The 17,489-nt window shown below is 43.5% G+C and overlaps 1 protein-coding gene and 1 gene segment (V, D, J or C); one reads left to right on the forward strand and one right to left on the reverse strand.

The window, feature by feature from the left end:
* Nucleotides 1–2,361, reverse strand: part of rasal2 (RAS protein activator like 2) — a 38,614-nt gene extending 36,253 nt beyond the window's left edge. The window contains exon 1 of the mRNA XM_044030003.1: nucleotides 1,851–2,361. Within this exon, the coding sequence (XP_043885938.1) occupies nucleotides 1,851–1,977 (127 nt within the window). The 5' untranslated portion in view covers nucleotides 1,978–2,361. The remainder of the gene's footprint in view (nucleotides 1–1,850) is intronic.
* A 6,719-nt stretch (nucleotides 2,362–9,080) lies between these two features.
* LOC122768249 lies at nucleotides 9,081–12,428 on the forward strand. The segment is given in 4 exon segments: nucleotides 9,081–9,360; nucleotides 9,522–9,821; nucleotides 10,302–10,570; nucleotides 12,402–12,428. Coding segments are annotated over 4 exon segments (636 nt in total).
* Nucleotides 12,429–17,489: the final 5,061 nt, after the last annotated feature.

The raw sequence follows: 17,489 nt of genomic DNA on the forward strand, positions 1-17,489 counted from the left end.
CACCCCCAGCGAGCTTGGCTCCTCCTCCCTGAGTCGACACCAGTGAATGGAAGTGAACTTCCTGCACACAGGTTTATTTTTACTCAGTGAGGTGGCCCTGAAGGCAGCACAGCAGCAGCAGTCATTGTTGAGAGAGAGAGAGAGTGTGTGTGTGTGTGTGTGTGTGTGTGTGTGTGTGTGTGTGTTGTGGATGGCAGCGAGTCCTGTCAGGTGGGGTCATCAACACAATCTGCCAACTGTGTGTGTGTGTGTGTGTGTGTGTGTGTGTGTGTGTGTGTGTGTGTGTGTGTGTTACCACAGATACCAGTGCTGTGTTCAGGGAACAAACAGTACAGCAGTTTTAATAAAGTGACAGTTAAAGGGATATTTATTTTTCTTAGTGTGGCTGTATGAGTGTTGCCTGTGCTGAGAGCGCCCCCTGCTGCTGAGAACCAGCCTGAGACACAGAGGCTCAGTCTCAGTGAAAACACAGCTGCCAGCCGAGACACAAGGACACGTGAATAAAATCTGCATCAGTTTAAGTCTACGATATCTTAAGAACACTTTGACGTCTTTATCTTACTGTGAGACAGACTTATGTAAAGCACTCACTCTCCCACACCAAAGTCCAGAGAGAAAACCAGTGATTTTAGCTGCTGGTCCTCTGCTGCCTCGTGTGGTCACTTTGTGTCACTAAATAAAATCTGAATGAAGGACTTCAAATGCTGAATTTTACTAAATCAATTGGATTTAATTAAATCAGACATTTGAACTTAGTGATGGAGGCAGCAGTGGATCAACAACTCCTGTGTGTGTGATGTTAAAATCACTGATTTTCTCCATGGACTTTGGTGTGGGAGAGTGAGTGGTTTAACTGTGAGATAAAGACATGACCATGTAACGTAGATTTTTATTACATTTGTTTTCATCTAACTCTCTATGTAACTCGTTACTACCAAATAAAATAACAAGAAGAAGAGTTGGTATTATGGTCTATATTTACATAGAGCTTTTCAAGTCTGGATGAGCTGCTTTACAGTACAGTTTTCACACGTTCACACACATTCTCTCTCTCACACACACACACACACACTGCAACATGGGTTTAAGTGTCTTTGCTCCAGGAATTGAACCCTCAACTTCCAGTTGACAGACTCAATAACTCAATTTAACACTTTTACTCCTAAGACTTAAGTACATTTTATATGTTTTTTGTTTTTTTTGTATTTTAGATACTTTATTTATCCCCTTAGGGAAATTATTCTCTGCATTTTGACCCATCCTAGAATTAGGAGCAGTGGGCTGCCACATTGAGTAGCGCCCGGGGAGCAATGGGGGTTGGGTACCTTGCTCAGGGGTACCCCAGCCCTTTAGACCTGGTGGGGACTTGAACCAACGACCTTCAGGTCACAAGCCAAATTCCCTTTGCACTTGGCCACAGGCTGCCCCAAACATCATAATATGATATTTAAGTACAGTAAATGTAATACACTTTAAAACTTTATGTGTGTGTGTGTTCATTGTGGTGACAGTCCACAGACTAGAGTGGATCTATTTTTAGTGAATAGGACCAAACGCAGGTGGGGGTGGTGACCTGTGACCTCAGTGTGAAGGGAACCTGTGCTGAAACTGGAGGCTCTGACTGAGAAGGAGGAGGAGGAGGAGAGAGTCACCCTGAGCTCCAGCAGCAGCGCCGGTTTCCAGTCACCCGGTGTCCGCCATGACCTCAGTCTCGGCCCGCGGCTCTCTACCTGGCTCCCCGGACTCTCCCTCTAGCTTCCGGGCACCTTTAGTAAAAAAGTGTACCTGCTCGGTGCTGACTTTGTCCCGTGTTTCTGTGTGTGTGTGTGTGTGTGTGTGTGTTTTCTTACCGTAGACCCGGAGCCAGCCCTGCTGCTGGGACACGGAGTCCCCGAGGATCCGCTCCACCAGTGGGTCCAGGAGGCTCAGTCCAACGTGCAGTGACTCCACGTCGCCTGGCACGGAGTCCGTCTCCATGTCCCGACGGGACGGGTTGAATAAACAAAGTTATTGTGTTTGCTCTCCAGGACAGTCGGGGGGTCGAGAGTAAGGAGTTAAAGTGTTTACAAAGCGGTGAAAGTGGCAGTTTAATCCGTCATGGCAGAGTCGCTCTCAGTTAGCCGTTAGCAGCGGTCCGGCAGCCCGGCTGACTTCTCCTCATTGTCCCACTCTCCCGGGTTAGCTTAGCGGACTTTAAACTTCCGACAAACCGGCGTCGAAAGAGGGGGAGTCCGTCTGCTCCCTGCCCCTGACACGTCCACTCCAGAGCCGCTGTGGACACCCGTTTGAGCCGCTGGAAGTGAGCGGACTGCCGCGGCGGTCGATGAGCGAGTGTCCGGCTGCTGCTGATTCCTCACTCAGTCCGCTCACTCCACAGAGCAAGCACGAGCCGGACACCGGGCGCGCTCCCGTCAGCGTTCTCAAGCAGGAGCGCGCACTCGTGCGCGCGACGATAATAATTCGATTGATGATGAATATATTTATTTAAAGACATATAGATATAAATGAGTAGTATGTGAGTGTCTGAGAGAGTCCTTACACAGTTACAGGTAAGTACTTTGGGCTTCCATTTGTAGTTCATGGAGCGTTCCATCTGTAGATCATGGAGCGTTCCATTTGTAGTTCTCGGCGTTCCATTTGTAGTTCATGGACGACTGTATCTTTGACTGTTTTCAGGTGTTTGTCTCGTTGTCCACACAGTGCTGTCCTACAGGTGTGGACATGTAGCTACATTGTTGTGTGAAATACCATACACACACACACATACACACACACGATTAGCTCGTTAGTTAGCAAACCGACTTATGTTAGGAAATAACGTTGTTCTGTGTGGAAAGTAAAACACACTGAAACTGGGTGTCAGCTTGTTCTCCTCTGGATTAAGGGCTGGGTCTCATTTCTGCATGTGTGCACTTGCCTGTGGTTCCATTGGCACTGAAACCAGGGTCCACATCAATCTCACATTACATTTTTAGTTGCAGCAATTTTTCTCCAGGAATACGGCCTCTTTTCTGTGTCCTTGTTTTCTTTGAGCGCTGAGTTGTCACCAGTGGACTTCTGTCTGTTTTTAGTAGGCTGTACAGGGATTTATAGATTCCTAGTTTCATTTTCTCCTCACACAGAAACACATCATTGTGTAGCAGAGTCATTTGTCTTAGTGTTGAACATTCAGTCACTCACTTTCAGACACATAAAGATGTAGAAACACGTGTGAAATTGACCATCAAGGGTTTGGAATAATTGTGTTTTTAGACATTTTCTCCATAAAACAGTCACCAGCAAGCACGTGCATGTAAAAATCAGGACAAACAGCTGTCAAATCAATAAAGTATAAACTGAATTACAGTGGGCCCAGTGTGCATCCTTGTGGGACAACAGTGGACAGACAAATGGAGTCTGTTGAAGATCATGTATCTGAACAGACTGAGAAATTACAAAGTGGAAGCTGTAGCACTTCTGTTTTTTAAAAAATATATGTATTACCGCCCCCTAGTGGACATATTATTTTGTGAACCTTTATTTATACAGGAAACCTCATTGAGACCCAAAAACTCAGACACAGTCATGTATTTACAGACTGCAGTGAAACTGTCAAGTAAAAGCAGATAACGAGACTAAAGTTTGCCTCTCTCTCTGTGACCATGTCATGGCGCATTTCCAGGGTTAACCTCTATATTTAACAGGAGTCTTTTAAAGTGGAGTGGTGTATTTAGGGACAGCGCCGCTGATCGCGAGCCACAGACCGCTGCCGCTGTAGTCTGTGGAGTAGGAGGCTGTACTCCGGAGACGTGCGGACAGAAATCAAGCCGAACAATGCCAAATTGTTGAAAAATTAAAACTACTTAACAATCCTAAACACGTGGGTTAATCTCCAACAACTACAGAAGTGTGATGTAAAGTCACTAGTCACTCGTGTGTGTGTGTCGCGTATAAAACGAAGTCACCGCGTAAAACCACAGTTTCACTCAGCCGTGCAGTGATGCCGTGCCGTGGCGAGACAAGGTGAGGCAAGTAGAGCCGGTGGAAATGCGCCATTAGTGAATCTATCCAAAATAAATGACCAGAATCTACCAATAAATGAACATGTTGGGAGTTTTAATCACGTGCTGTGAACGTTCCCTGCACCAAGAACCTGGAAATAAAACAGGTTCAATCTCAGTGGAAACACTGCTGTCAGTGAATGAAAGCCACATAACAGAAGACAAGCAAAGTCTGGAAGAAGACATCGTGTGTCTCATGGGGATATTTTTGGCTTAATAAGTAATAGCAAAAGACTCATAAAATCTACAATGTGACACAAGACCTCTTCTTCCAGGAAGTCCTGGTCCAGATCAACCGCAAAGACAGAGGTGAGACAATTTCACATATGAACAAGATCCTTCACCTGAACCTCTCAAAAGGGTTCTTATAGAAGACAGTTTAAATTCTGGGAACGTTTAATAAAAGCCGAGTGACAGACCTGGTCCAGGCAGACCTGGTTCTGGAGTCAGACATGCTCTTAGCTCTGACTTTGCGTCAGTATGTCATAAAACCACAGAACAAGGAAAAACAGTGTGATTCACATGAGAATGAGGAGGAGGAGTCTGTGACAGGAAGTCACAGTAACCACATGATTCTGATGAAGACTGAAGAGTTCAGGTGTGAAGATGCCTCCGTCACTCTGTCTTCAACAGGACACATGATGGATCTTCTGTCCCAGTGAGACGTGAAGCTGAAGTGAGACAGACACTGCTGGACGCCTCCTTCACGCCCTGTCCCCTCCAGCAGAGGGCGTGTGAGCGGTGGAGCTTGTTGCAGAGATGGATCACGGTCTGTGGATGATTGTTGCTGCTCTTGTCTTTGGTAAGACAAAGTTAGACAAAGAGTGTCCACTCTTTATGAGAAATAAATCCTCTGATTCTTTAAACTTACAAGTGAATTCATTCAGTCTTTATTGATCTGCCTCTTCCTCTGCATGTCCTCTTCTTCCACAGAGTGTAAAGGACAAGACCGAGTGATGCAGCCACAAGGAGACGTCACTGCTGCTGAAGGACACACTTTTACACTGGGTTGTACATTTCAAACCAGTGACCCCAGTCCCACCCTGTTCTGGTACAAACAGGAAGTCAATGGTTTTCCAAAGTTTCTCTTGCAGCGTTTCAGTACGACAGCAGATAATCCTGCAGGAAGACAGGAGGAGAGGATTAATGCTGTTGTCAACAACACATCAGTTCCTCTGAAGATCCATAAGCTTCAGCTCTCTGACTCTGCTGTTTACTACTGTGCTATGAGGCCCACAGTGACAGGAAACACCACAACTCTGTACAAAAACACTACATCCACTAGAGGGAGTCACACACTGTTACACCTCAGTGTTTGTGATGATGTATCTTTCATATGACAGAGAATCTGACTGTGAGGTTTTTGTAGTTTTACAATGAGAAAAACAATGTTGGAGTCAAATATTTAATATCAGTCATGGAATGGTGTACCACAGGGTCCAATCCTGGGCCCTACAATATTTTATTTACATGTCGTCTTTGGATGTAATTCTTCTTAAAACACCTCTAAAATTATACAAACCAGGTGAAATAACACCTTTTTCAAATTTGATTCATGTTCAGTTTAACACAAAAATATTTAATTGTCAGCTAAATAAAGTTGTGAAATGATTGTGAAAACTGTGGTTTCTCCTTAAACTGAACACATTTTACATTCAAATAATTTTAGAAAACTAATTGTTAGAAAACAAAGAAAATCTCTGTGGGTTAAACTTGATTTTGTTGGTTCTGTCTTTCTTGACTTTGATAAAGTGAATCACAAAGTTCTTGTATTAAATCTATAAACAGTTCATTTTTCTGCTGATGTTCTTAAATGAGTAGAATCATTTCTCAAAGTCAAAGTGTACTTTAATATCCCAATTTGTTTGGTCTAAGTGCAGCACATTTAAGACACATAGACATACAAATACCCATTCCCCCCACACACACACACACACGCATGCACGCACGCACGCACAATAACTGCATTTAATAATAAATAGTCACACAGTAGCAGGCTTAACACACATAAGTCTAAAACACCGTTCCATAATTAAAAAAAACAATAAAAGAAAGAACACAGTAATTGCAAGAGTGGACACAATTCATTATCTTGACCTGTGTCTTTCATAAAATAGTCTAATAGCAGAGGGGACAAATGACACGCTATACCTTTTGGTCCTAATTGGCCTTTGCAGGAGCCTACTGCTGCCCCAGTTGCTGCATTGAAACCTCCTATATAAGGGGTGGGAAGGGTCTCTAAGTATCTGCTCAACTTTATTCACAATAAGATTTGACCATAGCTCTGTGACTGATGTCTGACTAAATCCAATAATTTTGCTTGCTGTCTTAACTAAACTCTGCAGTTTATCCTGGTCTTTTTTTTCGCATGTTCCCAAATATACAGACTAAGCAAAAGGACAATACGCTCTGAAGGACTGTTTTGTAGAATAATTCTAAAATGATACAATCCACCCTAAAGTAGTTGAGCTTACGTAAGAAGAACATCTGCTGCTGTAGTTTTTTAGCCTTAGACGTAGAACATATCTCAGATTTAGCTGCTGACCCTCTCAATTGGCTTGTCATTAACAAAGCTGTGAGGGACCTCACTTTTATAACGTCTAAAATGTATAACCATTTAATTAGTTTTATTTGCATTAACAGCCAGGAAGTTGTCTTTACACCAGTTGGTGAAGTTTCTCACCTCTTCCTCAAAACTGGCTAGCACTGAGCTATCCGGTTTCAGATACCCCACAATGGCAGTATCATCCACATATTTGAAGAAAGTGTGTGTAGGTGTGCTAGCTCTGCACTCATTGGTATAAAGTGTGTAGAGTATCGGGGACAAAACACACCCCTGAGGGGCACCAGTATTTATGGGCCTGGAGGTGGAAGTGACTGAATTGAAACTGACTTGTTGTGTCCTGTTTGTTAGAAAACTATTGATCCAGATAATTTGCTTTGGGTTAACACCTAGCTCTGCCAGTTTATCCACCAACAGGTGAGGCTGTATGGTGTTGAATGGTACTGCTGAAATCAATAAAGACAATATTTACAAAGGTACTAGGCCTTTCTAGATCAGTCATTGTCAGCAGTGCATCATCCACCCCTCTACCTGGTTGGTAGGCAAACTGGTGTGAATCCAGGCATGGTGTGACTTCAGTTAACAGATGTCTTAATAGCATTTTTTCAAGACACTTCATAGGAACTGAAGTTAGTGCAACTTGTCTAAGGTCATTGATTTTTCTTGGCCTATTGCGTTTAGGTACTGGTAGAATTAGGGACTGCTTCCATTGGGCTGGTATCAGTCCCGTGTCTACTGAACATTGAAACAGCCTTTGAAATGGGGGTGCAAGTGAATAAGCGCATGCCTTCAAGACCTTTCAGCTGATCCCATCTGGCCCTTGTGATTTCCTAGTGTGTAGATGATAAAATTTTTTCCTAACATCATCAATGGAAATAACAATGTCCCTGCCAGTTAAGTCTTTAATTCATCAATTGCCATTGTCTGCTGTTACAGAATAATCAACTACATTGAAGCGGCAATAACATGTGTTTAAATCTATAGAAAATCCATATCTGCCACATTTAAAGTATGCATTTTAGGGTTATAGCCAGTCATGGTTTGCAGGCCTTGCCAGGCTCTCCTTGCATCATGACTAAACAATGACTGCACTTTATCTTTATACGCTGCTTTACATTCCATGATTGTCTTCCTAATTTTCTGCTGCACAGCCTTAATATCTGCTTTGGTACCTCCTGATTGAAACAGTCTCTTTTTTTGATTCAACAGTTCTTTCAGCATCCAGTTAATGCAGACGCAGCATCGTTAATATCTTGCGAGGTGTCCAAGATTACATCCCAGTCGGTGCTGTCCAGGCATCCACGCAGAGCTGCTGCTGAGTCAGCAGAACAGCATTCAACCTCCCTAGTATGGACCTTCTCCCGGCATAGCAGGGACTAGTATGCTGGTATGAGCCGTATAATATTGTGAATTTCCTAACCCTGGCGGGGCTTTGGAATAATATGCTTTTTCTATGATACCATAGCACAAATCAAGGAAAACCTCGTCCCGAGGGGCACATGACACATACTGATGGTATAAGTTGGTAACTGTTCAGTTAGGCTGCAGAGGTTGAAGTCTCCCAGGATAAACTTTACTACGTCGGGTGTTTTTGCCCACCTCCTCTGTGTCAGCAGAGGGTGCAATGTAGACAATAAACATACAGACCTGGTTTATCTCACAGGGAAGGTAGTATGATCTGAAGTTCACAGCTAAAAGTTCAATGTCTCCAAGTTCAATGTTATTCCATAAACAGACTAAAGACGGTCCATCTTCAGCTTGCTGCCTCATGCTGCAGTCAGTGTGAAGCAGGAGGAAGTGTAACAGAGAGAAGAGAAAATACACATCTAAGAGGAAACGCAGAGATTCAGGGAGGAGCTGAGTTGTTACTGAACTATAGAGGAGAGAGGAGCTTCCATATTCAGCAGAGTTCAAGATACACACCATTAACATGACCTTTATTCAACATGCTGTCACTGCATCACTCTGTATTTTCTCTGCTGCTTCTTAACACTCTAACAGGTTTGTTACATTATAAGACACAAACAGTTTTCATTCCAATAACATGTGAATGTGAATTGTCTTTGACATCATTATTTTCTCCTTCAGGCATCAACTGTGAAGAACTGACTCCAGTCAAGACTGAAGAGTTCACTTCAGAACACACGTCTGTCTCTCTGTCCTACAAATATCACAAATCTGCAGCTGCTGGTGATTATTTCTTCTGGTATCGACAACATCCAGGAAAACCACCAGAGTTCCTCATGTCTCACTCAGGAACAGGAGAAACATTCAGTGCTCTAGTCTCTGGACTGTCTGTTACAGTGAGTGATGAAAAGAGAAAAATAAATCTGCAGATCAACTCAGCTGCAGTGACAGACTCTGCTGTTTACTACTGTGCTGTGAGGCCCACAGTGACAGGAAACACCACAACTCTGTACAAAAACACTACATCCACTAGAGGGAGTCACACTCTGTTACACCTCAGTGGTTTCTTATGATCCAGTTCAGATTCTTTTTAACTTGAACCTGAACTTTATAAGAAAGAATCTCTAAGAAATTGATCAGATGGCCCTGCCCCCTGAAAGCTGACTCAGCCAATGAGATGGTTTGTGTCTCCACAGGAAGTAAAAGCAGAATCAGCTTGATGGTGAGGAGAAGGTGTGTGCAGCAGAGAGGCTGTTTAGAGGAAGAACATTGTTCATCTGTTTTCTGTTTGGCTTCAACATCTCAAAGACATGATGTTTTCCCTCTTTCTGTCTTTATCTTACTTCATAGGTGAGTTTGAAAACAAATCACTGTCTCACTTCACCTGCTGCTTTAACATCGTCTTCTTTTACATGTCATCACTAGAGGATCATCTATCAACGTCTGAACCTCTTGAGTCTCTTGATATTAGAATCTCTCACAGTCTAACGGACATGATGTTCATTTTGCAGCCATGGGTTCTATGAACAGCATCAAGCCAGAAAGTTCTGAAGAAGTTGTACCAGAAGGAGGAAACATCAAGCTGAGCTGTAAATATGAGGGGAGAATCTTCAATATCCAGTGGTACAAACAACAGCATCAGAGATCCAGACCAGAGTTCCTGCTCCTCATCACAGAGGATGGATCCATCAGTCCAGAGATTTCTGGTTTCTCTGCTCACATCAACAAATCAGACACACGTGTAGATCTGGAGATCATCTCAGCTGCAGTGACAGACTCTGCTGTTTACTACTGTGCTGTGAAGCCCACAGTGACAGGAAACACCACAAATCTGTACAAAAACACTACATCCACTAGAGGGAGTCACATACTGTTACACCTCAGTGGTTTCTTATGATCCAGTTCAGATTGTCTTTAGTTGTGATGAGCAGCTTTAGAAGTGTAGATCATGTGACAGACGAGTCTCCTCCCACTGACTGTAGAGATGTCTGCTCAGTACAGAACTGTTAAATTCCAGCTGTGAACACAAGACCAAACACAAACCCCTCACAGCTTCATCTCACTGAATGAGTGACCTAAACATGGAAAAACTGGCTGCTCTTTTCTTCTTCTCTGCTCTTTTAGGTGCGTTTGATTCACACAAGAAAAGATCAAAGTCAAAGATATTTTTTAGCTTCTGTTGAAGATGAAACTTTTCAAAGATGTCACCACTTCATCTTTGAAAAGTGTTGACTCTACTGTTACCAGGATCATCTGTTTAGATGTTTGTCAAATGTTGTTTCTCTCACTAGGTAACAGCTGTGAAGATGATATTACTGCCAACAGAGCTGCAGTGTTTTCAGCAGAAGGTCAAACTGTCTCTCTGTCCTGTAACTACTCAGTGAAAGCTGAAAATCTCCAGTGGTATCGACAGGATCCTGGATCTGCTCCTCACTATCTTCTCATGATCACTGACACTAAAGAGCCTGAGGTTTTGAAAGCTGCAGCTGTGAACTCTCGACTGACTGCTGAACTGAACCAGGAGAGAAACCAAGTTTATCTGCAGATCATCTCCGCTGCAGTGACAGACTCTGCTGTTTACTACTGTGCTGTGAGGCCCACAGTGACAGGAAACACCACAACTCTGTACAAAAACACTACATCCACCAGAGGGAGTCACACACTGTTACACCTCAGTGTTTGTGATGATGTTTCTTTCATATGACAGAGAATCTGACTGTGAGGTTTTTATAGATTTACAATGAGAAAAACAATGTTGGAGTCAAATATTTACAGTTTTTTTCTGTCTCTAACAAGTGTTTGTCCAATCAGTTGTCACATTTTCAAAACACTAAACACAATAAGCACAGCATTGGTCTTTTGTGGCCATACCATTCACACATTTCATGTCGTTTTCACACAATATGTAGTCACTGAACACATTTCCACAATGCTTGCACTTTCTTAACAGACAAGCTATACCTCCCAACAATATTATGGATTGTTTTTGTATTATTTACAAATACACACAACATCCCACAATAGCAAAAACAATATTCCAAACCTTAGACACAGAATAAAAACCGCTGCTTCTGCAATGATATTAGTTCAAAAACAATATATCTCAGCTGATAATACAGTTTTTTTTCAATTGCTAACAACATGGTTAGAAGTCCACCCAAGACTGGTACTGTATGTCTCTTCCTTCCACCCTATTCACCTTCCCTCAACCCCATAGAGGAGTTCTTTTCTGCATGGAGGTTGAAGGTTGACAGCTATTTTAAGTAATTTAGCCATGCAGACCACTTGCAGGCATTCAGTTCTGGGACGGGTTCGTCCTAACCGTTCTCTTTTGTCTTCATGATTGATGAATTACAACAGTACCTACAAGTCAAGCCAATTGAAACCTACTTACAGCTAACGACTATTCAGTGGCTTTGGAATTAAGTGTACTTTCCCCACTACAGGAAAGACTTAACAATTTTTAATCCTAACAAAAAGTAACTAACAAAGCAAAGCACACGTCTTTCAATAAGCTGGAGTCTGGTCACACAGCAGAGTCCAGATCCAGATTTCCAGATACACGCAGGCCACACACTCAGCCACCTGCTGAGTGTCTGCTCAGGAGCCAAAAGAGAATGAGGCCGTTCTTTTCCACCTTTTTTATACTCAACTATTTGGACTGAGAAGTGATTAGGGCTGAGCACAGGTGAGGTAGGCATGCAACTGCTCAGAGGGAGAAGAAAAGGGGGGGACAACAGAGAAAGTGGCACATGGGAATGACAGTATGGCTTCCACCTTAGCCTCTACTGGATGAACCTGCCCATGTCCCACCTGTTTACCAAGATATGTTAAATTCACATTTAGCAAGGTTCAGGGTTAACGACTAAGCAGCTAATCACCTGAACACTCCTGTCAAACTGTGATCATCTCAGTTTGTTGAATACACCACCACATCATCGAAATAAACATTGCAGTTCGGCACATCACGTAGGACCAAATGCATTAAGTGCTGGAAAGTGGCCAGAGCATTTCTCACACCAAATGGCATCACTGTGTACTGTAGAAAATGATCAGGGGTAACAAATTCAGAAATACCAGACGCTCTAGATGTTTAGGGAACTTGCCAGTAGCCATTAAGCCGATCTATCTATCTATGCAGTCTTCGACATGGGGCAAAGGAAAAAAGTCAGGCACTGTCACAGAGTTAACTTTGCCAAAATCTATACAAAAATTGGGAGAGCCATCAGATTTAAGTGCTAACAAACATGGAGAACTCTAGGGACTGCAGCTACGCTTGGCTAAACCGTTTTTTAACAGATAATCCACCTGATTCTTCATCACCTCACATACTCGGGACAACGGTACGCATGCTGTTTAATGTGGACACATAACAGTGTCTCCAAAAACAGACTAAAGACGGTCCACCTTCAGCTTGAACTAAATGCTGCAGTCAGTGTGAAGCAGGAGGAAGTGTAACAGAGAGAAGAGAAAATACACATCTAAGAGGAGACGCAGAGATTCAGGGAGGAGCTGAGTTGTTACTGAACTATAGAGGAGAGAGGAGCTTCCATATTCAGCAGAGTTCAAGATACACACCATTAACATGACCTTTATTCAACATGCTGTCACTGCATCACTCTGTATTTTCTCTGCTGCTTCTTAACACTCTAACAGGTTTGTTACATTATAAGACACAAACAGTTTTCATTCCAATAACATGTGAATGTGAATTGTCTTTGACATCATTATTTTCTCCTTCAGGCATCAACTGTGAAGAACTGACTCCAGTCAAGACTGAAGAGTTCACTTCAGAACACACGTCTGTCTCTCTGTCCTACAAATATCACACAACAATGACAGCTAGTGATTATTTCTTCTGGTATCGACAACATCCAGGAAAACCACCAGAGTTCCTTATTTACATCTCAGGCTCTAATTTTACAAAACCAGCAGATTCTCTAAAAAAAAAAAGATTCTTCACTCAACTGTCTGAAGACAAACATGGAGTAAAACTTCAGATCAACTCAGCTGCAGTGACAGACTCTGCTGTTTACTACTGTGCTGTGAAGCCCACAGTGACAGGAAACACCACAACTCTGTACAAAAACACTACATCCACTAGAGGGAGTCACACACTGTTACACCTCAGTGTTTGTGATGATGTTTCTTTCATATGACAGAGAATCTGACTGTGAGGTTTTTATAGATTTACAATGAGAAAAACAATGTTGGAGTCAAATATTTACAGTTTTTTTCACACAATATGTAGTCACTGAACACATTTCCACAATGCTTGCACTTTCTTAACAGACAAGCTATACCTCCCAACAATATTATGGATTGTTTTTGTATTATTTACAAATACACACAACATCCCACAATAGCAAAAACAATATTCCAAACCTTAGACACAGAATAAAAACTGCTGCTTCTGCAATGATATTAGTTCAAAAACAATTTATCTCAGGTGATAATACAGTTTTTTTCAATTGCTAACAACATGGTTAGAAGTCCACCCAAGACTGGTACTGTATGTCTCTTCCTTCCACCCTATTCACCTTTCCTCAACCCCATAGAGGAGTTCTTTTCTGCATGGAGGTTGAAGGTTGACAGCTGTTTTAAGTAATTTAGCCATGCAGACCACTTGCAGGCATACAGTTCTGGGACGGGTTCGTCCTAACCGTTCTCTTTTGTCTTCATGATTGATGAATTACAACAGTACCTGTCAAAAGAATTTAGATCCATAGGAAGGAGATCGGAGTCAGCTCAGTGTCCAAACAAGGGTTTAATCTTGTACAAGAGGAGCATTCACAAAGCAACACACACAGGCCAGTTACAAAGTGAAGACTCCCTGTCTTGTAGGAATCGCAAGGTATTTATCTGTCTCAATGGGTCAGCTATCACCCTGCCATAAGGTGCAGACCCCCGCCTCTGTGGGTTTGTTATCACCTTGCCCTCAGTTGCAGACCCATTGTCTCTATTCACAAGTTACTTCAAACAGTTCCTAAAACAATACATATGGTCACTGGCCAAAAGTCGCATCCAACAGTTACATTAACAATACAAAGAGTGAGTGGTCTCAGGTCACATCAACGGTTGCATTGAGCATTTGTCTTCATGTATTACATGAGGTGCATAATTCCCATAACAGTACCTACAAGTCAAGCCAATTGAAACCTACTTACAGCTAACGACTATTCAGTGGCTTTGGAATTAAGTGTACTTTCCCCACTACAGGAAAGACTTAACAATTTTTAATCCTAACAAAAAGTAACTAACAAAGCAAAGCACACGTCATTCAATAAGCTGGAGTCTGGTCACACAGCAGAGTCCAGATCCAGATTTCCAGATACACGCAGGCCACACACTCAGCCACCTGCTGAGTGTCTGCTCAGGAGCCAAAAGAGAATGAGGCCGTTCTTTTCCACCTTTTTTATACTCAACTATTTGGACTGAGAAGTGATTAGGGCTGAGCACAGGTGATGTAGGCATGCAACTGCTCAGAGGGAGAAGAAAAGGGGGGGACAACAGAGAAAGTGGCACATGGGAATGACAGTATGGCTTCCACCTTAGCCTCTACTGGATGAACCTGCCCATGTCCCACCTGTTTACCAAGATATGTTAAATTCACATTTAGCAAGGTTCAGGGTTAACGACTAAGCAGCTAATCACCTGAACACTCCTGTCAAACTGTGATCATCTCAGTTTGTTGAATACACCACCACATCATCGAAATAAACATTGCAGTTCGGCACATCACGTAGGACCAAATGCATTAAGTGCTGGAAAGTGGCCAGAGCATTTCTCACACCAAATGGCATCACTGTGTACTGTAGAAAATGATCAGGGGTAACAAATTCAGAAATACCAGACGCTCTAGATGTTTAGGGAACCGAAAGCATCCTGCAGGACTGTTTTGCTACGACAGACTGGGATGTTTTTAAAGCTGCAGCCACTCTGGAGGACTCCTCTGTCAGTGTACAGGACTACGCTGAGTATGTGACTGGGTACATCAGCACGTGTGTTGACAACATCGTGCCCACCATACATGTCAGGAAGTTCCCCAACCAGAAGCCCTGGGTAAACATTCAGGTACGAAGCATGCTGCGTGCTCGCTCCACTGCATTTAAATCAGGCAGCGAAGCTGAGTACAAAACTGCCAAGTACAGACTGAGACACGCCATCACAGCGGCAAAGAGGCAGTACAGAGAGAAGCTGGACAGCTTCTATTCCACTGCTGACTCTGGGCGGATGTGGAGGGGCCTGCAGCACATCACAGACCACAAGACCACCACCAGCACCATCAGTTCCACAGACAACCTGCCAGACGACCTCAACACTTTCTACACCCGCTTTGAGGCTACAACAAACAACACAGGGACACACACACACACCTGGACCACTGGACCCCCCTCACCACCACCAACAGTCTCTTCAGGTCAGGTCCACAAAGTCCTGAAGAAAATCAACCCCCACAAGGCAGCAGGACCAGACAACATTCCTGGCCGTGCACTCAGAGCATGTGCTAACGAGCTGGCTGATGTCTTCACATCCATATTCAACCTCTCCCTAAACCAGAGCACCGTTCCCTCCTGCTTCAAAACAACAACCATCGTCCCCCTCCCCAAGAAGAGCCCACACACTTGCCTGAATGACTACAGACCAGTAGCACTCACTCCTATCATAATGAAGTGTTTCGAGAGAGTGGTGCTGGCGCACATTCAGAGCAGCATCCCGGATTCACTGGACCCCCTGCAGTACGCCTACCGACCCAACAGGTCCACCACCGACGCCATCACAGCTGTCCTCCACCACTCCCTGTCCCACCTGGAAAACAAGGAGTCCTACATCAGGATACTCTTTGTAGACTACAGCTCCGCCTTCAACACGGTCATCCCCTACAAACTCACCCACAAGCTGTCCACCCTTGGCATTCACCCCACCCTCTGCGACTGGCTCCTTGACTTCCTGACTGGCAGACCCCAGACTGTCAGGATTGGCAATAAAACATCAGCCAGCATCATCACAAACATTGGCACTCCACAAGGATGTGTCCTCAGCCCCATCCTCTACACCCTGTTCACACATGACTGTGTCGCCTCCCATAAAGACAACATCATCCTGAAGTTTGCTGACGACACTGCAGTGATAGGATGCATCACTGCGGCGGACGAAGCGGCCTACAGGACGGAGGTGGACAGTCTGGTTTCTTGGTGCGAGGACAACAACCTCACCCTAAACACAGACAAGACGAAGGAGATGATAGTGGACATGAGGAAGGAGAGGAGACCTCACCAACCACTGTTTATCCGGGATCTTGAAGTGGAGCGGGTGAGCAGCTTTAAGTACCTCGGGGTCCACATCACTGAGGACTTCACATGGACCACCAACACAACACAGCTGCTCAAGAAAGCACAGCAACGGCTGTATTTTCTGAGGAGGCTGAGGAAGTTTGGCATGTCAACAAAGATCCTCAGCAACTTCTACAGCTGTGTCGTGGAGAGCAGTCTGACCAACTGTATCAGCGCGTGGTACGGCAGCACTACAGCCATGGACCGCAAACGCCTGCAGAGAGTGGTAAAGACAGCTGAGAGGATCACCAGGTCCCCACTGCCCTCACTGCACAGCATCTACCACCGCAGAGTCCACAGGAGAGCTGCCACCATCATCAAAGACAGCACCCACCCACAACATGGACTGTTTACACTCCTGCCCTCAGGACGGAGGTACAGGAGTGCCAAATGCAGGACAACCCGTCTAAAGAACTCTTTTTTACCCCACTGCCATCAGAATCCTCAACAGCTGAACGGGACTACAATAATCCTGTCACCTGGTTACACTGTCACTTTAATCTGTTACCGTCACTTTAAAACCTGAAACATGTCACTTTAAATCTGTTAAATTGCACAACCAGTGTTCACTTTATGTACAGTTCTTATTTCTTGTTTATATGCATATGTTTACACTAATTTTATGCATATATGTTATGTTAGTTTTTTGTAATACTCTTATTCCTTGTATATATGCATATGTTTACACTTATTTTATGCATATATGTTATTTTAGTTTATTTGTAATATTTATATTTTTCTTATGTATATTTATACTTTTTTTTTTCTACAAAAGCATCTCTTTTCTACTTTATGCTGGTGTTTTCTGAGTGGACAGCAAAGTAAGAATTTCATTGTACAGGGAAACATGTTTCTTTACTGTGCATATGACAATAAACACTTTGAATCTTGAATCTTGAATCTTGAATCTTTGAATCTTGAATCTTGCCAGTAGCCATTAAGCCGATCTATCTGCAGTCTTCGACACGGGGCAAAGGAAAAAAGTCAGGCACTGTCACAGAGTTAACTTTGCGAAAATCTATACAAAAATTGGGAGAGCCATCAGATTTAAGTGCTAACAAACATGGAGAACTCTAGGGACTGCAGCTACGCTTGGCTAAACCGTTTTTTAACAGATAATCCACCTGATTCTTCATCACCTCACAT

This window comes from Solea senegalensis, linkage group LG1, assembly GCF_019176455.1.
Source record: "Solea senegalensis isolate Sse05_10M linkage group LG1, IFAPA_SoseM_1, whole genome shotgun sequence".
NCBI lineage: Eukaryota > Metazoa > Chordata > Actinopteri > Pleuronectiformes > Soleidae > Solea > Solea senegalensis.